The sequence below is a fragment of the Heterocephalus glaber genome, unplaced genomic scaffold (genome assembly GCF_053883595.1).
Source record: "Heterocephalus glaber isolate CG9 unplaced genomic scaffold, H.glaber_assembly_v1.0 deba00001600, whole genome shotgun sequence".
Classification (NCBI taxonomy): domain Eukaryota; kingdom Metazoa; phylum Chordata; class Mammalia; order Rodentia; family Bathyergidae; genus Heterocephalus; species Heterocephalus glaber.
The window spans coordinates 33,738,224-33,763,174 of NW_028258372.1; the positions used below are offsets into that span (position 1 = coordinate 33,738,224).

Here is a 24,951-nt window from a genome sequence, read left to right on the forward strand (position 1 = left end):
TGACACCTGAACTGTTCCTTTCAGATCACAACAGACCTCGGTGACCCTAACACTCTCATCTTGCTTGCAGGACCCACTGACTTGAGATTTTGTAAGGTGGTGAGGGAAGGGGAGGGAAAGGGGATAAAGGAACTGAGATGTGTTGTGTACAAGCACCAACTCCACTCAAGGAATATAAACAGTATCTGCTAGGGACATGTACTAATAAAAAAAAGAAATGAAAGAAAGTATTTTGTAAGTTGCATGATTCCAACAATGAACCAACCTAAAAAAATTACTTATAATGGCAAAAGTCATTCTTTTTTAAACCATGTTCTTTTGACAATATTTGAATGTGGGGTAGTTCATTACCCCCCAAATTTTATTATTAATCTTGTGGCAAATATAATGGTCACATATATCTTATAATTTATTATTTCTACTATGTTTGGTTTTTTTACCATGGACCTAATTATTGTGTCAAAAGCAAAAGAAGCTTAATATTAATAAAGAAGATAAAGACAAATGCGAATGTAAATTTTTTCACATATATTCAAGATAACTGTAGAGTCCAGAAAATGCATATTATAAAACAGAAATAAATTGATGTGATCAGCTTTTGGGGGCAGGAAGGGTTGTATTTTGTTTTTTTTTTAAGTCAGGAATTGAACTCAGGACCTTGAGCTCATCAGGCAGGTGCAGTGCTACATCCCTAGCCCTTTTGTGATCACTTTTTAACAAATGAAAGATATACATTAATGGTTAGAGTAACTTTCCAATTATCCAAACTAGAAAGGAAATGGTATGTGGGGATTTTATTTATAAATAAAGAAAATGTCCAACAGAAACAATTCAGATTCAAATCTACAAGCAAGTAAATACCAAGAGGTTTATAATTCAACATAATCCTCTAAAAATTGTGTTTCATCTCGATCTTATGGTGTGTTGAAATACTATTCTTCTTTCTGACATTCATTTTTATGTCCTCAAAGATTCTTGATAAGAAGGAATGCTTGATGAGAGTGAAAATTTTTTCAAATAAGCATCAATTCTAGTTAAGTATTAATTACAAGCTCTTAGCAAGTCAATATTTCATATAGTGAGATACTGATAAGATCAAGTAGAGATACTTGGAAAATAATGCTATTGGTTCCCTTTAGAAAACTCGGTATCATATACTAAACTAATTCACCTTTTTTCTGAATTTTTCCTGTTTTTATTCTTCTTTTCTCTTTGAAATGAGGAATCCAAAATATATCAAAACATTTAACTAATATATAAATATTTTTACAAAATTTATTTTGATTGATTTTTATCATAATAAAAAATAGAAATAAAAATGTTTCCACTAGTAATTCTTATGAAAGTTTTTATAGTGTGACAAGAATCTAAAAAGTTATCTTCAGGTAGTTCATGTACTTGATTTTTGCACTTTTCCATTAGTATATATTTAATATTCATAGTTAAACACAAGATATTTTAGATTGTATCTCCAAAAAGGTCAAAATTCTGATCCTTTTTTTAATTCTAAGAAAAGAACACGATTATTTTTCACTTATCAGGCAGTAAAAATATATATTTCATTTATCTTATGGAAAAACACTTCAGAAAGTGATTCCAATCCTAATACAAAATTATGGTTGTGCCAGGCATGGCGGCTCATTCCTGTAATGCCAGAACTCAAGAGACTAAGGCTGGAGGATTGCTGTGGGTTCAAGGCCAACCTGGACTACATAGTGAGTTCCAGGCCACGCTGAATGACATGGTGAGACCCTCTTTGAAAAAAACAAAAACAAATGCAATCCTGAAAATAAATATCATAATTTTAGTAATTATAATTATTCTCTTGTCTCAGTATAAAGGTCTGTAAATTTACGTTTCCCAACCTTTATTTGTTACATATGAACTAAGAACTGACAGTAAGACATGAGAGAAATATTATTTTGTTTTTTATCTCATAACACAATGGTTAATTTTTTTTAAATTTTTTATTAGTTCACACATGCAGCATATACTGATTACATGTCCATAACATATCTTCATTCATTTTCACTGCTGTCCGCTCCCCTCCCCATCTCCACCTCCTGGTCCCCATTTCCATTTGCAAATGCTCTCTCTCCCTATTCCCTATCAGCTGTCTTTTACTTTGTTCTTTATACTTTGGGGTTCTCATAGAAGAGAAACCATGTGATATTTAAGCTTGTGTGTCTGATTTATTTCACTTCATATTTTGATTCACTTAATATTTATGATTTTAAGATGCATTCATTTTCCTACAAATGATTCAAGTTTACCCTTCTTTATGACAGAGCAGTACTCCATTGGGTGTAACATTTAAATATTGCACGTACAGATTGGTTTATTTTTCCAATTGTCCAAGTGTCACAAACATCAAATGGCAAATAGCACTTTGACTACAGGCAACTGACAAAGTTTGTTGAAATAATTCATACTTCCAGGATTTTGCTCGGTTTTTTAAAAAATGAAGAAAATACAATTCTTTTTCACTCTTAATAACATAGGGCTGCTATAGAACGTGATATTTCTGAAATTTATAACACAATGAATATCTTGACATCAAGGTGTGCCACAGGTACTTCTTCTTACCTTCCTCTTGGAATACAGGTTGGATACTTCAACTGTCCCCTGTCACACTGCACTCTAAGCTCAGATCCAATGAGCGATAACTCCACTATGTAAGTATCTCTACTACAAAGGAACTCAATATACTCGCCATGGAGAAAATGTGGTCTATTGTCAAAATACCATTTCAAGAGTAAATTGTTCTTCTGCATTTCATCAGAAGACAATGTGCAAGGCTCTAGGGATTTAAAAAAGAGAGAAGAAAATCATCCTGATACATCTTGGCAATAAAAGGAATCATGATGTTGTCTTTCATGATCACCTTAAAATCCCAGAGAATGGCAATTAAATTAGAATTATTATTCTAGTCCAAAAATATATTTATTAGCTCAGTGGTGCCGCCACGTGCCTCACAAGCACAAGGTCCTAAGTTCAATCCCCAGTACTAAAAAAAATAAAAATAAAAAAAATAATAATAATAATATCTTTAATCCCCAGGACACCACATGCAATTTACATCTTTGTGCTTGGGGTTAGGGAAAGTATATCCTGTCAGTCACTTAACTGTATTCCATTAGGTTTAAAAAAGACAGCAAACAAATAAAGTGTTTTTGGAGGCATTGACAGTTACTAATGTTCATTAAAACTGTGCTATTTTTCCATTTTTCTTCTTCTTCAGAAAGTTCAAATAAAACATTCATAAGATCAACCACTGATTTTTGGATAGGTAATATAAAAACAACCTAGATTCTCAAACTGGATCCAAAATTTATTGACCTGATATTATCCAAAGCAGTTGACAGTTTTCTCTCTTTATATTTTAAATTAAAAGCACTGAAAATTTTACTGTATTCTTCCCTAAATATGTTAGAGCAAAACAAAAGAAAAGTTTAAAAGTATTAGGATATCCAAAAAAAATCTGATTTTTCCCATGATAAAACATTGACGTTTTAAAATTTTCAAACATAAAAATATTTTATAACATGGTGTGTGTGTGTGTGTGTGTGTGTGTGTGTGTGTGTGTGCATCTTTATTTGTCTCTTGAATGATGTAGCATTAATGAATAACTTCTCAGACAGGAAAAAGGTCTGGGGTTTCTAATACAATATATCAAACATATACCTGTAATACATTGAGAAACTTACTTATTCAGATATTTTTCCATGTATTTATTGAATGCTATGCTTCAAACATTATGATTTAGGGTTATAGACAATAATGTGAATAAGAATTTTTAAAAAACTATTTATAATCTTTAGGGTCACTGTAAAATAGTTTCTTAAATGAGATCAAATGGAACTCTAGTAGCTGTGTGTACCTTTAATTCCAGAGCTCTGGGAAATTAAGTCAGGAGGATTGCAAGCTCTAGATCAGCCTGGCAATTTAGTGCTTTAGAAAGACCCTGTCTTAAAATCAGAAAAAATCAAAAAGGGCTGAGTGCAAAGGCCCTGTGTTCAACCCCACTGTAACAAAAACGGGGGAATGAGAGGCTCTAGTTTAGAATGTCATTGACTTTAAAACATGAGCTTGTAATTAAAACATTGATTAAACAATTTTAACTAAAAATTGATTTGGAGATTTGTCTACTTTCAACTATGACAGAGTGGCTTACATCAAACCAACACTTCTACCAAGGTCTAGAAAATCTGGAAAACAGACAAAAAGCAAGTATTTCAGGGCACCAGAGAATGTCCTAGGCAGTCAACAAGCTAAAGTTCTAGAAAGAAGTTCATTTAGATGAGCTCAACACTCCATGTGATATTTTTCTGCTAGTGTGTTCATTAATTCTCATCTGAGCAAAAAGACTAGAATAGCCAATAACAGGTGAAGAGCCAGCAGAGCTTTTGAAAATCTCATGGGGTTTGGGAATAGGAAAATAGGAGTTCAGGTTTGTCAAGGCAGCTAAGACTTGAAAATTCAAAAGCTCAGAGGAATAAGTATAGAAAAATGAGCTTGATACTCTGCACTCTTTCCCTTGAGCTATTTGCTGACTCCTGACTGGTGCAGAAGAGGATGAAGAGCCATGCAGATAGAATAAAAAGTTGTGCTGGGCATCTGGCACTCTCCAAGTTGATACATCAATTAATAAGGAGGTAGGTGCACAAATCAAACTCTACAGAACTGTGAAAGGTTACATTCTATGATGATGTGCAAACACATGTCTGAAAACAAACACTAGAAGGTTCATTTCCCATTGGGTTGAGACAGTGCCCATGGCCTACTCTTTAGCCAGAAGATGAGATGAGTATTCTGTAGAATACAATAACATAGTCTTAAACTGCTAAAATGTCCTACACAAGATTTGATAACCATCCAATTATTAACAGAAGTATCAGAAATAAGGCTAGAATATAGAAACAGGCCTACAAGATGATCCTGATTTTGGACTGTACAGACATACACTTAAAGATAAGTGAAATTCATACAGTTAACAACTTGGTATCAAAATGGACTCCTTCACCAGGCGTCTCAAATTTTAAAAATAGAATGAAGTGAAAATTCTAGAAGCAGAAAGGTAATCACTGAGATTGAGAACTCAACAGGTGAATTTAAAGGCGACTGGGGTTATCTGAAAGGAAGATTGTTGAACTGGACAAAAACTACCAAATTAAAACAAATAGATGATTTTTTAAAATTTCCAAAAGCAATCAGTAGAAAAAATATGAAAGTAAAATAGAAGTTAGAAAGAGAGGAAAAATATAGGTTAAAAAGATGAGCAGAAGAAGATGTGATGTATATTGAGGAATCTCACAAAGGGTGAAGACAGAATATATAACAACAGTAATTTTTGAAAAGATACTAGACAAATATTTCTAAAAACTACAAAAGATATCAAGTACTTCAAGATTCAAGAAGTACTAACAACTTGAAGAATAAAATACACAAAGAAACCCATATTTAGTCCAACTTAATCTGCTGAGGATACGGAAAAAGAAAAGTCTGAAAAACTGCACAGAAGGGTACAGAATTTTCAAGAAGTTCCATTAACAATGACATTTAATTATTTAACAAACCCTATAAAACTGGAACCAGAGTACAATATATGTAGCCTTGAATATGCCACAACAAAGCCATTATTCTATGTAATTAATATTTGCCAATAAAAATGTTTTGAATGATACTGAATAAAAATATTTATTTTCTTAAAAAACAAAAGGATAAAATGACATTTTTTTAAAGCACTGAAATAAAATAAGAGTCAAACTAGAATTCTGCATCAGGCAAAAATATCCTTCAATAAGGTGGCCATTTTAACAACATTCACTCTGCCAATCCATGAACATGGCAGCGGGGGGGTGGGGGGTGTCTTTCCATCTTTCAGTGTCTTTGTTATGGACCTCCAGAAGCCTCGTGTGTTCAAAGATGGGCTTTTGGGAAAGTAACTGGCCCTGAGGGGCTGAATGTGCTGTTAGGAGGTGGAGCCTAGCCAAAGAGGCAAGTCTCTTGGGGCATGACCTAGAAGGCTTTGCTTCCTTACCCAGCTTCTCCCTTCTCTCTCTCTGCATCCTAGCTGTCTGGAATGAGTGCTGTCCTCCACCCATGTCCTTCCATTGTGCTGTTTTTGTCTTGAACTAGCAGACCATAGGTTGAGATAGCCAAAATAAACCTCTACTCCTTTAGGTTGTGGATACTGGGTATATTTTCCCCAGCAACAAGAAAGTGACTATGATAGTTTTCTTCAATTTCCTTCTTCCATGTTTTATAATTCTCCTTGTAGGGGTCTTTAACCTCTTTGTTTAGGTTTGTAAGAAGGTATTTTAAGCTATTATGAATGGAATTGTTTTTCTGATTTTCCTCTCAGTTGAATCATTATTGGTGTACATAAAAGCCACTGGCTTTTGTACTTTGGTTTTGTATCCTGCTAATTGCTGAATTTGTTTATATTAGTTTGTTTGTTTGTTTTTGGTATCGGGGACTGAACTCAGGCACGGTGCCACTGAGCTAAATCCCCGGCTATATTACTTTTAATAATACTTTGATGGAAGCTATAAAGTTTTCTAAAAATATAATCAAATCAGGGACAATTTGACTTCCTCCTTTCCTATTTGTGTCTTTTTTAGTTTTTCTCTTGCCTGATGGCTCTGACTAAAATTTCAAGTACCATATTAAATAAGATTGGTGAGAATAGACACCCTTGTATTGCTCCCAATTTTAGGGGAATTGCTTTCAGTTTCCCCTTACTGAGTATGAAGCTGGGTTTGGGTTTCTCATATATAGCCTGTATTATGTCAAAGTGAGATCCTTCTATACTTAGTTTTGTCAGGGCTTTTATCATAAAGGGACATCGAATTCACAAGTTCTGCATCTATTGAGATTATCAGGTGATTTTTATCCCTGCTTTTCTTTATGTACTGTATTACATTTATTTATTTGTATATGTTGAACCATCCTTACATTCTCCAATATGAAATCAACTTGATCACGACGTATGATCTTTTCAATGTGTTGTTGAATACACCTTGCAAGAATTGCATTGAGGACTTTTGTGTCTGTGTTAATCAAGGATATTAGTCTATGGTTTCTTTGTTGTTGTGTTCTTATCTGGTTTTTGTATCACAGTGATGTTGGCTTTAGTGAGTTTGGAAATATTTCTTTATTTCAGGAATGGCTTGAGGAGCATTGGTTTTAGTTCTCTTTTAAATGTCTCATAAAATTTATCAGAGAATCTGTCTAGTCTTGGGTTTTTCTTTTATGGAAGACTTATTGCTTGAATCTCACTGCTTATGATTCATCTATTTAAGTTTTATATATCCTGTTTTGTTTTGGGAGGTCCTATATGTCTAGAAATTTATTCATGTTTTCTATATTTCCAAATTATTGGAATATAAGTTTTCAAAACAGTCCCAGATCATCCAGATTTCAATATTATCCATTGTAATTTTATCTCCTTTTTCACTTCTGATTCTTTTAATTTGGGTCATTTTTCTCATTTGGTTAGCTGCATAAGGGTTTATCCATCTTGTTTATCTTTTTAAGGTAACAGTGGTTTATTTAATTGAACTTTTATATTTTTTTTTACTCTTTTATTGACTCCAGCTTTGATCTTTATTGTTTCTTTCCTTTACTGGTTTTGGGTTGGATTCTATCTTGATTTTCTAAGACTGAATTGTTTCATTAGGCTATTTATTTGAGTTCTTCAGACTTTTTAATGTAGGCACTACTAGGCATAAATTTCTTTCTTAGAATTACTTTTGCTATATCCCAAATTCTAGTATGCTGTTTTAAATTTTTCATTTAGCCTAGGAATTTTTAAATTTTCCCTTTGGACTTCATCAAAGATCCACCAATCATTCCAAAATGTACTGTTCAATATCCATCTGTTAATATAGCTTCTGTGATTTACTATTGATTTCTAATTTCATTCTATTTTGATTTGATAAGTTGCAATAAATCATTTCAATTTTTTTGTCCTTGTTAAGACTTGCTTTATAACTTAAAAAAATGATCTCAGTGAAGAATGTTTCATGATCTCCTGAAAAGAATGTGAATTTTGAAATTTTTAGACAAAATGATCTTTAGATGTCTTTTAAGTCCATTTGTCTATATTGTAGTTTAACTCTGATATTTCTTTGTTGATTTTTTTTGTCTAGATGACTTATCTATTGGTAAGAGTAGGATATTAAAGTCACCCACTATTATTTTATTGGAGCCTATCTGTCCTGTTATGACCAATATTGTTTGTTTTATGAAATTGAATGTACCAATGTTCAATACATATACATCTACAATTGTTATATCTTTTGGGTGAATTGTTTCCTTTACCAATATGTAGTGATCTTCTTTGTCTCCTTTAATTAATTTTGTCTTGAAATTTGCTTTGTCAGATTTGAGTTTATGTACTCCTGCTTACTTTTGGATACCATTTACTTGGAATATCATGTTTCATCCTTTCACTTTCAGTCTATATATGTCTTTGCAGATGAAGTATAAAATGATATCATGTCATTTGTAGCAAAATGGAATTAGAGATCATCATATTAAGGAAATTGGAGATCATCATGTTAAGGAAAATAAGACAGACTTAAAAAGACAAGTATTCTGTGTAGGTAATAATGGAAATGGAAATAAATTAACATGTATTCTAGATTATATTCAAATTTGTAATGATATATTATCTTTTCTATATATACTAGAATTAGGGAAGAAAAATTTAAAAAAAAATTTTTCCTGGGGTTGACTTTTTCATCAAGACAAGGTTTAAGTAAGTAAGAGACAGGCCGGGGATTTAGCTCAGTGGTTCCGGCGCCTGCCTCGCAAGCGCAAGGACCTCAGTTCGATCCAAGGTACTAAAAAAAAAAAGAAGAAAACAAAATTAAATAAGAGATTAGCTGTGGGAAAAAGAAAAACAAAGATCCATTGAAACTGAAGGAAAACAAAGATATTTACAATCAAAATCCAGAAAATAATGAAGAAATAATTTTTTCAGGATAAGTAAAATTATCCTAGGGAAAAACAATAACAACAACAACAAAAGCTAGAAAGGATGGGGGCAAGTTCATTGATAAATATATGCGTAAATCTAAAAGAGTATTGTTGGACAAATAATGTTAGTAAGATCTCTGGAACTTAAATTACCTGTAGAATTAGAGCACGTGACAACATAACATAAAAACTGGAAAATATTACAAAAACTTGAACTTTTAAATAAAGTAAAAACATTTTAATGTCCTAGAGAAATGATAAAAGAACTGATTTACATTGGCTTATAAAAATTGAGGTTGTATAATATAATCCTTTTTTTTTTTGGTACCGGGGATCAAACTCAGGACCTTGTCCGTGCAAGGCAGGTGCCAGAACCACTGAGGTAAATCCCTGGTCCTTGTATAATATAATCTTTATGAGAACATTAAGAGAAAGCTAGAGAAAAGTATAATCAAGCTAATGATGATTAAATAGTATAACAAAATTTAATATATCAATAAGAAAATTAAAAAACAACAGAATAATTTAAAAATAGAATAATGTCTAGTATAATAAAATGATAGGGCTAATCCAAAATATATAAGTAAATGAACTAAATACTTCATTTTAAAGAAAAATATTATCAGATTAAATATATTTTAAAATAAATTTTTATTTAAATTTTTAAAATAAATTTTTTATAAGAAATGCACATTAAAAGTAAGAAATCAGAAAGTTGAAAATCAAAAGATATAAAATGTCTACTGTGAAAATGTTCGCCAAAGCTCTATGATATAGGGAATTCAAACTCCAAGACAATAAGACAAATAAAACTTGTCTATAGATAGAATTCTTTTAAATTATAGAAGGCCAATACATCAAGACTTAACATGCCTCAATTTCTGCATACCTAATAAAATAGAATTAAAACACAAAATAAAAACTAGTAAAACTGAAATGAGAAATCTTTTTTTTTTTTGGTACCGGGGATCAAACTGGGGACCTTGTGCTTTCGAGGCAGGCAGAGGAACCACTGAGCTAAATCCCCAGCCTGAGAAATCTTTTTAAAAGCATGGAGATAATCAAAAATACTTCTCTTAGTAATTGACAAGAAAATAATCAAACACAAAATCAGTATATCTATGAATTTATTAAAAACAAAAGCAAAATTCCACTCCATTGACATATATGGAACAGTAAAACCGACACTGAGAAAGTCAAATTTTTCCAAAGATAAAAGTATATATCCCAATAAAACACACGTTTGTTAAATCAATAACTAAAAATATAAAAACTTAGAAAATTTCCCTAATGATTAAAGCTTTAAAAAGAAATTCTATAATGATTCAGAATGCATAAAAGGCATCAAAATGGATATTATAAATTTTGTTGAAATAAATGATAGTGAAAATCCAAAGTATACAAATATGTAAAAGCTGCTAGAGGCGCACACCTGTAACCCTAGGACTCTGGGAGCCTGAGGCAGGAAGGTCACAAGTTCGAACCCAGCCTAGGAAGCTTAGTGGCTTAGGGAGACCCTGTCTCAAAGTAAAACAATAAAGAGGGGCTGGGGACTTGGAGCTCAGTGTGAAGGCCCTGGGTTTAATCTTCTGCACAAAGAAACAAGTCACAAACAAAAATTGGGGGGATGAAATTAAAGTTGTACTCAGTCAGAAATTTGTATCCTCGATGTCATATATTAAAAACCCATGACCTGCCCACTTGCAAGCAGGAGACAGAGACGGTGAGGACCCCCCGCCCGCGGGCACGCCCAGCAGCCCCAGCTTAGCCTCACTAGGCAGAGTGGTCTGGGGCTGACTGCAACCTGCCCCCTCGGGCTTGCTCCGCCCACTTGTAACCAGGAGATGGAGAGGAACTGAACAACAGAGAGAGGGCCTCTCTCAGGCTCCCTGATGAAAACTAGCCCACTAAAAAAGTGAAGAGAATCTCTGCAATAAAGGCACACCAGACCACTGTGCTTGGTAAGCTGGAGGGATCATCACCTCCCATCGGAACCTGGACTATCTTCAGGGGAAGGACAGCTGGAACCTTCAATAGAACCCTGCACAGTTCAACCTTGCATGAGGACAGAGAGCTCAACTGGGGACTTGCAGCCAGAAATCTGCCTGAATCTCAAGGGTCTGTGACTGACTCACTGAGACTCATTGACTTATAACTGCACACTGCTGCCCACATTCTCTATTGTGACAGCAGAGACATACCCTGAAGGAGGCCCTTCATTTGTATCTTCTATTTGTTATTTTCAAAATTACCACTATTTTTTTTGCTCTTGTTCTTAATTTTTTTTAATTTTCTATGTAAACAGGGAAGGGTGGGAGGTGGTGAAGGGCACACAGGTAAAGGGGAAAAAAAATAACTAAGATACATCATGTTCAGGTACAAGCACCCAATGATAAATGTAAACATACTGTATACCTAAAAGGTACTAATAGAAGAACTTAAGGAAAAAAAATTTTTAAATAAAAAATAATTAAATAAAATTAAAACCCATAAAAGCCAAATTGTAACCTAGATATCCATTTAAACAAGAAAATGAATAATAAAATAACCTCAATAAAAGATGAAATGATGAAGAGAGGAGCATAAATTTAGTCAAATACAAAGTAACATTTGATAAAATAATCAGCAAATGTAAATATTGGTTCTACGAAAAACTAACAAAGTACACAGACTACTTTTATCAGTTATTGACGAATAAGGTTTATAGAAAAATCTTCCATGAAAAAAGAGATACATGTTAAAAGCAGTAATAACAAAAGATCCATCACTAAAAACATTAAAATGAGAGTAAAAAGATGTTGAGAATCAATTTATGCCAACTATTTTGACAACTTAGATAAAAGGGATAAATTCTTTAAAAAAAGCCTCCCTACCAAAACTGAGAAGAGTGACAACTTAATATCTATTAAACAAATTGAAGCTGTCATTAAAATCCTTCCACAAAAAAACCTCAGGAGCTAGCTGGCTTTCTTTATGAGTTATTAACAATTATTAAGAAAGAAATCAAAATATCACAAATTCCAGATAATTGAAAAGGAGAAAACACTTCTCAACTCATTAACTCATTGTATAAGGTTGGCAGAAGTTTTATACCGAAACTAAAAAGAAAGCAAAGGACCGATCACTCTCATGAAAATCAGTAGCAAAACTCCTCAGTAGAATACTAGCAAATAAAACCTGCCAACATGTAATGAGCCTAATTCATCACAACCATGCAAGATTTCTTAACAGAATATAATAATGCTTTAACACTCGAAAAGAAGCAATATAATTCACTTACTGTACAGGAAAAAAGTAATCAGCATCTGATTATTCCAACAGATATTGATACAATTAAACACACACTGAAGATTATTTTTTAAATACTTGTCTCAAACTAGAAATAGAATGTTTCTTTATCTTTAACCTAATTTTTTTTTGGTACTTGGGATCTAACTCGGGACCTCGCGCTTGTGAGGCAGGCGGCAGCACCACTGAGCTAAATCCCCGGCCCCCTAACTTTTAAAAAAGTGCTCATAATACCACACTTAATGATGCATTATTGAAACAAGTCAGAATTGGAAACAAAGAAACATTTTCTTATTATTTACAGATACGTTCTTTGCTTTCTGAGAATATTGGTAAACATGGTGACCTCTAGCAGGCTTCCTTGTTAAGAAGGCATTGAGTTGCTTCATTTTTCCATATTAGGGAGGCCATTTCTCTGTTCCCCTATTGTACTCATGTTTTCTATTGTAGTACCACTTAGACTGAGTGATAATTGTTAACATGCTGTCCTATACTACTTTGCTTACACATCTGATAGCCTAAACAACAAACTAGTACCTAATTCATGGTTTCCACTTAGTAAGTATTTATTGGAGTAAATTGGACTACAGTTATTCATAATGTAGAGGAAAGAATACAAGCCAGTGATTAAATAGAAATACTAATAAATAGCAGAAATGCAAGTTAAACATTATATTAATGTCATATTGACTCCAATGACATTTTATTTCATTACATAGATGCAAATTTAGTAATGCTGTACATACCTAAACACAATGGTGGTGTGGTCCACACTCCGTCTATGCAATGGGCCTCCTTAGATCCTTGTAGGAAATAGTGATCAAAACATCTGTATTCTACAGAGGAACCATTCTCATAGGTGCCTACTTTTGAACTAATAATGACTCCATTCTTTATAAGTGGAGGAGATGCACATATTCCTTTAGATTCTAAAAAAATGATTTTAAAGTCTATAATGAATTGCATCAAGTTTTTAAATAATTGTTACAGAAATAAAATGAGGTAGTTCACTGTGCTAAAGGCATTTATACCAATTCTCACATATTTTATATATTGGAAATATGTCCGCAATAATGTCATGCTATACAAGTTATTATTAGAATTCCATGTTACAAAATTTAAGTACACATTTACAACTATCAAATACTACCACTGCTTTATCTTTCCCTTTCCATCTAGAGAAGAGTGAAAGTGTATGAGATCTCTCTTAACTCTTGCATTCCATATGTATTATCTTCCTTTTTTAAAATTAAAAGTAATAGTTCAAGGCCAGCCTGAGCTACACAGCAAGGCTCTGTCTCAAAAACAAAATAAAAACAAATAAAAAGTAATAATCTCTGTAACCAAGGAGTATACAAGATCTCTCACTTCTGCATCAAGCTGCTTTCTGAGACAATGGTCCAGCAAAGCCTAAGTAGTGATGCTTTGCAGAGTTGTTGAGTGTTAACATGAAGATAATCAATCCTCTAATAGTCTGATGATATTTATAAAACCTCTTGACTTTTCTCCTTCATATAACTGACTTTTTGGAATTAAAATATAGCGGCCTAGTCTTCTCATTGAAGTGAAGTTTCTCACTGAAAGTTGGATCACTCCCAATTTACAGATACGAGGAAAGAAGATGAAAAACTGCTTAGATGGTTAATATCTATTAATGGGGAATTGCTAAAAAGTATTCTGATTTTACCTTTTCTAACACATAAAGGATATTTCACTTCTCCTCTATTGCACTGCACCGAAAACCCTGACAATGGAGTCGATGGAGACAAATCATATCCTTGTTTACAGACAAAGTCGATCAAGTCTCCATGTAAGACCTTTCCTTCATATTTCCATTTCATCTCTATGTTATTTCTGTCCATATAATCCACATCAACAGTGCATGGCTCTGAAAAACAAAATTTTCTCTTACATTCTTTGCTCATATGATAAATATGAAAGTGACATTTGCCAGAGATTTAGCTCAGTGGTTTCGCTGCCTGCAGCACAAGCGCAAGGACTCGAGTTCGATCCCCAGTACCAAAAAAAAAAAAAAAAAGTGACATTTTAAAAATAAAAATTAGAACAAACATCAAAAAATGATATTTTATATTTGACATCATTATTAGGGTTCCTCACAGATATAGATAATAAAATAATACCTTATTGCTATCAAATGAATGAATTTATACATTTCTTACTATTTTCATTATGTCATAGATTAAAATAAATTAATTTGAACCATTAAAATTAATGTTTAAGACCATAAACCAGTTAAGTTAACCATGATTTACTTTTGGTAAAATAATACGCTTGAAACGGAAGATTACTTAATGTACAAATTTATAGAAAACTGTCCACTCAGTATATATCAATGGATAAGCAAAGACCTATGACCTCATAACTTGCCCTCTAGCTGAAATTCCACAATAAATAATGAAATAAATATATGAATTTTATAATTTGAGAACATCTTTAAACTATAGCATATGAAAAATAACATTTAAAAAAGAGTGGTGGTGAGGAAGGAGTTGGCAAAGGACAGTTTCCTTTTAAGAAAAATCAGTGGGATGAGCCTAAATAAGGAGCATTTGCACTGAAACTTGAAGAAGGTTAAGGAGTAAGCCATATCATTTCCTCTGGCAGAAGAAACACCCAACATGAAGAGCCAGAGGTAAGAGCAAGCTTGGCTTGTTTGAGGAAGAGTCAGGCGACCAGAAGGGCTGGAGCAGTCAGAGCAGGCAGGATGAGCAGGCAGAGGTTGGAAAGCCTCGTGTCAGCAGTAATAATTCGGGTAGAAAATTCTACTCCTTTTCCCAATGTTGTTACCCAAATCTGTAGCGATTCCATTCTCAATCCCAACAGATAAGCAAGATATGAAATCTCTCTCCCTTGCCCTGATGACAGTGACTGACTTCGGCATTTTCTTTGGTGCCACACCTAAAAGCCTTGGAGTAACTGCTTCAGATGAGGATCAGCAGATTTCTTTGAAACTTGTCACTCAGCAAGAGAGTGTTTCATTACTACCTTTCCCATCACTATTTTAATCTACTCTGTTGTCAGGGTGACTACAATTCTATTACATAAAATATCAATCCTATCTTAATCACATCATAAAATATCAAGGACTTTAAAGAAAATATGAGAGCAACAGAAAAAGTACAGATGAAGATGTATTTGAATTTGAATGGAAACAGCACACTAAGAATTAATTACTTGGAAAGGAGAAACTGTAAAACGAAAGTTAAAAGAGCTTAAGAGTCAAGACATAAATTGATTTATATTTTTAAAAACATAAATAAAAATTAAAAATAGTTACAATATATATAATTCCCAAATGCATAATATAATTCATATATAAAGCTTTTATGAGTATGGGGAAATGGCTAAACTATCAATCATTCATGGAAAAAAATACATTGCCACTAAAACACTGGAAAATAACAAACTGATTATAAATAAATCATTTCCTGATTAGATTAATAGAATGTGAAGATTAAAATGTTCACTTTTTTAATTTTTTTAAGACAGGGCTTGGCTACGTAGTTCAGGCTGGCCTTGAACTTGCAGCAACCTTCCTGCCTTAGCCTCCTAAGTGCTGGGATAATAAGCATGCACCACCACACCTGGAAAAAGCCCTTACTTTAATTTATGATGAGTTAAAAATAATAATAAACTTTTTGAAAGGCAATTTGGGAATTAACAAAAAAATTAAAATTCCAGATATCTTTGGCCTGGAAATTTTAATTCAAGAAATATGGAAAACAAGAAAACAAAACATTAGGTCCTGAGTTTGATCCCCAGTACAAAAAAAAAAGAAAACAAAACATGGACAAAATAAATATAATTAATTTTTTAAACTGAAAATAAAGATTTTAAATGCACAAATATTTAATTATAAAGCATATTGTTTGGAATGTAAAAAGGTTGCATTTTAAACATTCATCAGTAAAGTGATTATATTAATTATGGCATACCTGCACTATTAAATACTATGCAGCCATAAAAATATATAGGTAGAAGTAAGTTAAACAATGCTTATAACGCATTTTAAGTGGAAAAATAGCAAGACACTTATTTGTATAGTGTGCTAGCATTTTTGTGTTGTGTATGTAACAAATTAATTAGAAGACTTTCATCACAGTCATTAATTGTTTCAGATAAAGTTACTGAAATTTTCTGTTTTCTATTGCATCAATTATTAATATTTTGGTAAATAACAATGATTTGCTTTTGGACTTTAAAATTGCATTACTTTTAAGTGAATGGACATGTCAAAGTGAATATTTTATAGTTTAATTTATAGGAAGCTTAGGATGCATTGCCCACTTGTAAAAGTCATATTGTAACATGCTCATTTCAACTGTAATGAAGAGTTGCATTGCTTTTAAGTGCACCTCCAGCAAGGAAAGTCAAAAAAGGAGGCAAATTGGGCCGGGGATTTAGCTCAGTGGTTCTACTGCTTGCCTCCCAAACACAAGGTTCCGAGTTTGGTCCCTGATGCCAAAAAAAAAAAAAAAAAGAAATAAAGAAAAAAAGGAGGTAAATCTATTGGTTTGAGACCAAAAAATAAATAATATTTGCTCAAGGTTTTCTGAGTGTTTTGATAACTGCCTCGATTCTCCACCTGAAATATGAATGTTCATTATGCCATGCCTTAACCCAAAATACACTAAGAGTAGCTGTAAACATTTATATGCTATCAACAATATGTAACAAAGATGATCATTTGGGTGGAAATGAAGTTGCAGCAAAGCTAATAGCAATGTGTTCTACAAAGGAAAGAACTGGGCTGATTAGTCTTCTCTCCAAATGACATTGTAAGGGGAATACAAGCAGACTCATTGAGAACTATAGTTGGGGAAAGTTTCCAGTTTGGGGAAAAATATGAAAATTAACTGGTCACAAAAATTTGAATGTACTTGATGCTATTAAATCATGCACCTAAAATGTTCAAATTGTAAATTCTATGCTATGTATATTTCCCTAAAAATTAATGGAGTAAGAACTAATATAGCCCCAGGCACTAAGATATTAAAGATTTTCTACTTACATAAATGAGTAGTGAAACATTTGAGAAAAAAAGATTTATACAAATTGTGTCTATGCTATAAATACTATAAGAAAGTCACATACAAATACAGCATAATAGAAAAAGAAATTCAGTGTGTTCTCTCTTACCCAAGCAAACAGGTGGGGATGACCATTTTCCTTGTTCACACTGAGATATTTTTGATCCTTTCAATAAATAATATTCATTGCATTTATATTCCACTGAGGATCCTGTTGTATAACTTGACAATAACCCATCAATAACAGCCCCATTTGTTACTTCAGGTGGAGGGTTACAATTCTCATTATTTTCTAAGAAAGGAGATTATTTTCAAATTAATATGAACCTATAACAGGATATAATAATATAACAGTACCCCAAAATATGGTATCTTAATACTTATATGATATAATTCAGGCAATTGATTTCTATTCTAAATTCATCATAAATTTTAAAAATGTTCAGCTTGGGTACTTTTTAAAAATTTACTAAACAACAATACAGAGCAAGAACATGTATGCATATTTTTGCCCTCTCTTGATTGTGAAGGAATTATAATAAAGACATTCTTAAAATGCATAGAAAGAAAATTATATTCTTCGGTGGAATAGACTAGAAGATGCAGAAACAACTCCCAACACACTCAGCCACCTCATCTTTGACAAAGGAGCCAACCATCTTCACTGGAGAAAAGATAGCCTCTTTAATAAATGGTGTTGGAAAAACTGGATTTCAACTTGCCAAAGATTAAAACTAGACCCCTATCTTTCACCATGCACTAAACTAAAATCGAAGTGGATTGAAGATCTACATATTAAAAGAGAAATGCTAAACTTGCTGGAAGATAAGTTAGGTAGAACTCTTGAAGACATTGGCATAGGAAAAAACTTTATGAACAAATCCTCAGTAGCACAGGAATTAGCACAAAGAATCAATAACTGGGATCTCATCTTATTAAAAAGTTTTTGCACTGCAAGTGAAACCACCAACAGTGTAAAGAGACAATATACTATGTTGGAAAAAAATTTTACCAGCTGTTTCTCAGACAAAGGTCTACTATCTAAAATAAATAAAGAACTCAAAAAAATCAGACCTCCCAAATATAAAGAACCAGTTCAGGAATGGACATCTGAAATGAACAGACATTTCTCAGACAAAGAAGTAAAAGCAGCAAATAAATATATGAAAAAATATTCAACATCACTGGTCATTGGAGAGATGCAGATCAAGACAATGCTGAGATTCCACCTCACCGCAGTAAGAATGGCTGCTATCAAGAAATCAACCAATAACAAATGCTGGAGGGGTTGTGGGGAGAAAGAAACCCTTCTTCATTGTTGGCAGGAGTACAAACTGGTGCAACCACTATAGAAATCGATACGGAGATACCTCAAACAACTAGGGTTGGAAGTCTCATTTGACCCAGCTATCCTTCTGCTGGGTATCTTTCCAAAAGAATTAAAAGAATCACACCACAGTGATATATGTGCACCCATGTTTATAGCGGCACAGTCTGTAATAGCTAAAGCTTGGAAACAGCCCAATTGTCCATCAACTGGAGACTGGATAAAGAAGATGTGGTTTTTCTATAAAATAGAGTACTATTCAGCCATAAAGAACAAGAAACTAGAGACATCTATAGCTAAGTGGATGCACATTGAGGCCATACTCTTAAGTGAAATAAATTGGACACACATGTAAATACTGAATAGTTTCTCTGGTATGAAAAACTAAAAGTGCGAATAAGGATCAAAATGTATAATTCATATTGTGAAATAGGAAGAAAAGGTCTAAAAGAGTAGGGGAAGTGGGAGGGGTAGGGGAAAGAAAAGAAGGGAAAAGAAAAAAATACGAAAAAAGGAAAAAAATGGAAACAAAGTCTTTGTAAATACGGAAGGGTGAAGGGAGTGAAGGAAGAACAGGGGAATGGGGAAAAAATAAGAACCAAGATACATCATGTAAAGGTACAAGATCCCAATGATGAATGTAACTGTATTGTATACCTAAAATGTACCATTAAACTTAATGAAAAAAAAGAAAATTATGTTCTTTAACTTATAGATTATGATCAATTCTAAAACTTCCCTTTGGCATTATCCACTTTTCTTCCTTCTCATTTCTCTTCATCTCAGTTCTCCTTTAACTCATTGATAAAAATATCAATTTTGTTCTCTAGAATCATTCTCATCTTCTGCTAATTTATTTGGCACTCTTCATATCTTTTGTCCTATACAGTTAATATTTGGGGTAAACACGTTTGTGGAACTCTCTTCAATATTGGATCAACAGTGAGAAGGAGGGCAGGAAGGTACCACTCAAGACTGATTGTGTGGCCTGGTGGTTCCCTTCAGCAAAATTGGAGAACCAGGAAATGCTTCAGAGGGGTACAGGGTTCAGAATGGCAAGATGCACAGTGGTATCAGCAGAACTTATACAAAATCAACAACATAGTGCTCTTTCCTAAAGTGTGGGACATACAGGCACAGGAAGTGGATCATGCACATGGCCAATCATTCAATTCAACCTGCCTTTATTTGCTCCTCTAATGAAGCACAGCCTGAGTTAATGCACAGTCATTAGAACTCACGGGCTATGGTGCTTACATTATTTTTACCTTCCTAATTATTTACATTCACTTAAATTCTACAGATAGCTCCATACACCCAAACAAGTAGCAGAGTAGATAAAGTAGAGAAGTGTTTCTAACTTTTGTAAGCAGTGGCCTCTGTCCATGAGTATGTAGATAAAATAAACACTATAAAAAATTTTGCCCTATAGGGTTAACCATTTATTGATGTTAATTGTAGTATACATACCAACGCACTCAGGGGGAAGGGTCCATTTTCCACGGTTACAAGTTATCTCATTTGATCCATGGAGTTGGAAGCCCCGTTCACATCTATATGTCACTTTATCCCCATTGTAATAAATCTTAGAGTGCAGGTTTGCTGTACCATTCTCAATGAAAGGTGGTTCCCCACAGGCGACCTTCTCCTTTTCTTCTGAAAAAGTACAATTTAAAGAGAAGAAAATACTTGGTTACATATGCAGATTTCATTTCAGGTAAAGTTTATTCAAGATGTTACCAACCAATGCATTTTGGAGGCTCTGTCCATTTTCCATTTTCACAATGTATTTCTTCTGAGCCCTGGATCCCAAAATTAAGTTCACATTCTATATGAATTATTTCACCATGACGATAACTTGTGGAATATTTTTGAACTTTGGAGTTTAGAGGCAGAGGTGGAGAAGGGCATCTATTTCTTCTTCCTTGTGGAAAAATATCAGTATGTTTAGACATGCAATTGCAAAAAGTAGAGATTTAATTAGATCATGATGTCGAGCACCACAGAAAGTGAGTCAGATTCTAGGAACAGCTCCATGACTCTCGGCTCCTAGAATTTACTTCCTTGTATAACATCCCTCTCCACGTGTGGGACTTTACTTGCTCCTAGTCAATAGTGTACAGTGAACATGATAAACTCATGATTGTGCAACATAAACTTGTAATGCCATCCTTGCTAAAAGGTTCTCTCTTCTTGCTGGTTTTGAAGAAGCAAGTGGCCACATTATGAGCTTCCAGATGAAGAAGGCTACTCGACAAGGGGCAGAGGGCTGTCACCAGCTGACAACCAGCTAGAAACTGAGACTCAAGTTCAACAGTCTGCAGAGCACTAAATGCTGCCAAGAGCCCCGGTTGAGTTTGGAAGATTAATTCCCAACCAAGCCTCCGGTGAGACTTCAAGTCCACCTTGATTGCAGCCTTGTTAGACTGTGATGCAGAGGAGCCAGTAGACTACTCTCAGACGCTATCCTAAATAAACTGAAATAAGGTACTGCTGTGACTTGAAGCTGCTGAGTGTGTGGTGTGCTGATGAAATAACGAAGAGGGTAATAAAACAGCATTTTATAGTCACCATCTTCTTTAAATAGCTTTCTTGAGTAGGCACTATTATCTCTTCCATGTTAAAAAGAAACTCAAAGCTCCAAAGTAAATTCATAACAGGTGACAAATCTGTTCCTGCACCCCTATCTATCTGAATTAAATTCCATTCTTAACTGTAAAATGCTGATTATATTAGTTTCCTATTGCCACTGTTAACAAATTACTACTATTTAGTGGCTTAAAACAGTACAAATTGATTCCCTTACAGTTCTGGAGTCCAAAAATCCAGAATCAGTTTCACTGAGCTAAAATCAAAATATCAGAAAAGCTGCATTACTTTTGGAAATTTTAAAGGAGAATCAGTTATTTTGACTTTTCTATCCATCACTTCTGTGAATATTATCACACACACACACACAAACACACACACACACACTAGTTAGAATCACTATTTATTTAAGCACTGTGTAGCTAATTTTATTGAACACACCCAATAATAAAAATACAACCTTAACTATTGCATTTAGAATAGCGTTTATTAGATGATTTCCTTTTCCATTTTCACTTCTGGGTAATTCTTCTGCTTTTTAAGTTCCTTATCGTACTATTTTGGAATTTGAAATTTTACTTCAGGAAGTATGTGTCCAATTAAGAAAGTGTCCTCACAAAGCTACTAGCTTGGGGTAGTTAGATCTAATAATTCTAAAATTTATTTATTTATTTATTTATTTATTCATTCATTCATTTTCTGGTACTGGGGATTGAACTAAGGATGTTGTGCTTGGCTGGGTAGGTGCAGCACCACTGAGCTATATCCCCAGCTCCAATTCCCAATTTTAAAAGCTATTAATTCTAATATGAGATTTTAAATTTACAACAGAGATTTTAAAGTACTAAATTTAGAAGATATGTCCACTGGCATTGATTAAAAGACATTTATTTTAAATGTAATACTTGAGACTAGAAATGGATATCACCCCACAGATATTTGTAAAAAACTCACAGAAATGAAAGTTGATCAAGATATGAGATTTATTGGTCTAGGTGTGAAATTTTAAAATTTACCTTCACATACAGGAGATTCTGGATACCAGCCAAAGTTATAGCACTGAATTAAGTCAGGTCCACTCAGATAATAATTTTCATGACAGAAAAACTGAACTACATCTCCTTCCTCATAGGTTTGCTTCACAGGATGAAAATATCCATTTTCTATTAATCTTAAAGAAGAACACTTTAATTCTAAAAATGAAAGAATGAATAAAAATACAAAGAAGTATTTATTTTTCTTGCTAGAACAAAATTCATTATATGCCACATCCAGGAGAAAATAATACATGTCATATTCTGTTTTAACTAGTAAAAGCTTATGAATTAATTTTGTATATTAATATCAGGATTATTTTAATTTAATTCTGTGAACTAAAATGTATTTTTTCTATTTGAGAAGTTTAAATGATCAAAGTCTACTATTAACATAATTAACACTAAAAACAAAAAATATGAAAATGTAATTAGTATGACAATTTATAAACACTTCTATATGAGAGAAATTTTTCAGATTGAAAGTAAGTTTTATTCAAAGTGAGAACCTACTGGTGCATTTTGGTGTTAGGGACCAACCGGATGTGCGGCATTCAACTTCCTCTGATTGCTTTCCTCTGGCTGTGTAGTAGCCAGCAACACATTCGTATCGCACTTTGTCCTTCACTTTGAATGTTTTCTGTTTTGTGGAATAATTTCCATTATGTAATTCAGGGGCTAAACATGTTTCTAAAAAAATTAAAGTCACTTATTTTATGAACTTCATCAACAGCCTAAAATACTGAAATACATTTTCACTGAATCTTAAGACTATATGGCAAAATTGACCCTTGGCAAAATTGAAAACTTGTCAGTTTGCTTTTGCCTCTATCTCTTTTTCATACTCCTGTGAGTTAATGTGATCAGTCTTCTATTCTTAAGATTCAGGTTTATTCATTGTACTTGACCAATGGCCACAATTCAAATAAATCTTAAGAAATAACAATTTTGATTATGTGGATTTGTACAATTCAAGTAACTTAAAATATTCTAACAAATTATTCTGCAATAAAGAAAATAGTGACATATATATAAAAGATATATATATCTTTCATTTTATTTTATTTCAATTCTTTTCTATTAATCCAAGTAGAAGCTACAGGAGTAGTTACAGGAGTTAAGAACCTATGGATAAGGAAAATACTTAGCATTTGAGAAAAACATTTTAACTTCCCATGTTTTCAGACAATGAAAATAAATTATGTTAAATACAAATGCTTAGCAATAGAAGAAAGTGCTAGCCTCACAGTTTGAGGAAATGATTCTTGCACACATACCATGTTCCTTTGTACAGGTGGGTTGAGAAGACCATCCATCATAAAGACACTGAATCACTTCCTCATCCTTCCCTCCAGTGGTTTTGTATCCTGAAGCACAACTATAACTCACATTCTCTTGAAATTTGTACAGTAATTTTACATCAGCAATGTAGCCATTTGTCAGTTCAGGCTTAGTGCATTTTTCTATGGGGGAGAAAATATTTCTTTGCTTAGCTTTATGGTGAAATTAAGCTCATCTTTTTACTAAGCGGTAAAATTAAGGCAAAAGGTAATATAACTCTGTTCGAATTTGAGATACATAATTCTTACTCCACAATTCCTTGGCCTAATTTTGAAAATATCTTTCATACCCTGCTTAAAATAGATTCAGTTTTCATTGGCTTTCTCTACATTTCCTTCCCTTATTATATCTACTTTTAGAAAATGAATGCACAGAGTATGGCCATACCACCCTGCACACACCAGATCTTGTCTGATCTCAGAAGTTAACCACGGTCAGGCCTGGTTAATATTTGGATGGGAGAAAATATATCCACAGTCCTTCCACTAATTGTCCTATTGGTAAATAGAAATTATTTCTTTTGGATCTAGTCCTTAATTTGGGGGGGGGGGGGGAAGCGGGGCGGGTACCGGGGATATCACACTCAGGTCCTTGAGCTTGCAAGGCAGGCAGCGGAGCCACTGAGCTAAAATCCCCAGTGCCTTAATATTTTAATGTATTTGATAATATAATAAAACAGAGTGTGCTAGGAGAGCGAGCTGATGCACCCGGGCCGCGGCGTCAGGAACTATGGTGCTTCCAAACATCCTGATCACTGGTACACCAGGAGTTGGAAAAACCGCACTAGGCAAAGAACTTGCAACCAGATCAGGACTAAAGTACATTAATGTGGTGATGTAGCTCGAGAAGGGGCATTATATAATGGCTACGATGAAGAGTATGAGTGTTCCATTTTAGATGAAGAAAAAGTATTTGATGAGTTAGAGAACCAAATGGCAGAAGGTGGAGTTATTGTTGACTACCATGGTTGTGATTTCTTTCCTGAACGATGGTTTCATGCAGTTTTTGTGTTGAGAACAGATAACAGTATATTGTACAAAAGACTTGAAACAAGGGGTTATAATGAGAAGAAACTAGGAGACAGTATCTAGTGTGAGATTTTTCAAGTTCTTTATGAAGAGGCCATGTTATCATACAAGGAAGATATTGTGCACCAGCTGCCCAGCAATACGCCTGAAGAGCGAGAGGACAACATAAACCAGATCTTGAGATGGATTGAGCAGTGGGTCAGAGCTCAAAACCCGTGCCTGCTCACTTGGTGGTGCCTCTTTGCCCACCTTGTATACCCGGGCTCCAAGTATCTGTAAAAACCAAAACATGTGGAAGGCCCAGCAGG

At 33.6% G+C, this 24,951-nt stretch overlaps 1 protein-coding gene and 1 pseudogene across 2 annotated transcripts in view; one reads left to right on the plus strand and one right to left on the minus strand.

The window, feature by feature from the left end:
* Positions 1 to 513: 513 nt before the first annotated feature.
* Positions 514 to 24,951, minus strand: part of F13b (coagulation factor XIII B chain) — a 31,722-nt gene continuing 7,284 nt past the window's right edge. Inside the window, exons 3-11 of one of the 2 annotated variants that reach the window (XM_004860133.3) lie at positions 23,552 to 23,737; positions 22,788 to 22,964; positions 22,257 to 22,433; positions 20,396 to 20,575; positions 20,122 to 20,307; positions 17,434 to 17,616; positions 13,961 to 14,161; positions 13,020 to 13,202; positions 514 to 2,800 (exon numbers count right to left, since the gene is read on the minus strand). In XM_004860133.3, the coding sequence (XP_004860190.2) occupies positions 2,583 to 2,800; positions 13,020 to 13,202; positions 13,961 to 14,161; positions 17,434 to 17,616; positions 20,122 to 20,307; positions 20,396 to 20,575; positions 22,257 to 22,433; positions 22,788 to 22,964; positions 23,552 to 23,737 (1,691 nt within the window). In that variant the 3' untranslated portion in view covers positions 514 to 2,582. Of the gene's footprint in view, positions 2,801 to 8,638; positions 8,850 to 13,019; positions 13,203 to 13,960; positions 14,162 to 17,433; positions 17,617 to 20,121; positions 20,308 to 20,395; positions 20,576 to 22,256; positions 22,434 to 22,787; positions 22,965 to 23,551; positions 23,738 to 24,951 lie in introns of those variants that run through there. The other variant, XM_021240657.2, reaches the window with a different exon arrangement.
* LOC106010683 (adenylate kinase isoenzyme 6 pseudogene) lies at positions 24,218 to 24,922 on the plus strand (annotated as a pseudogene).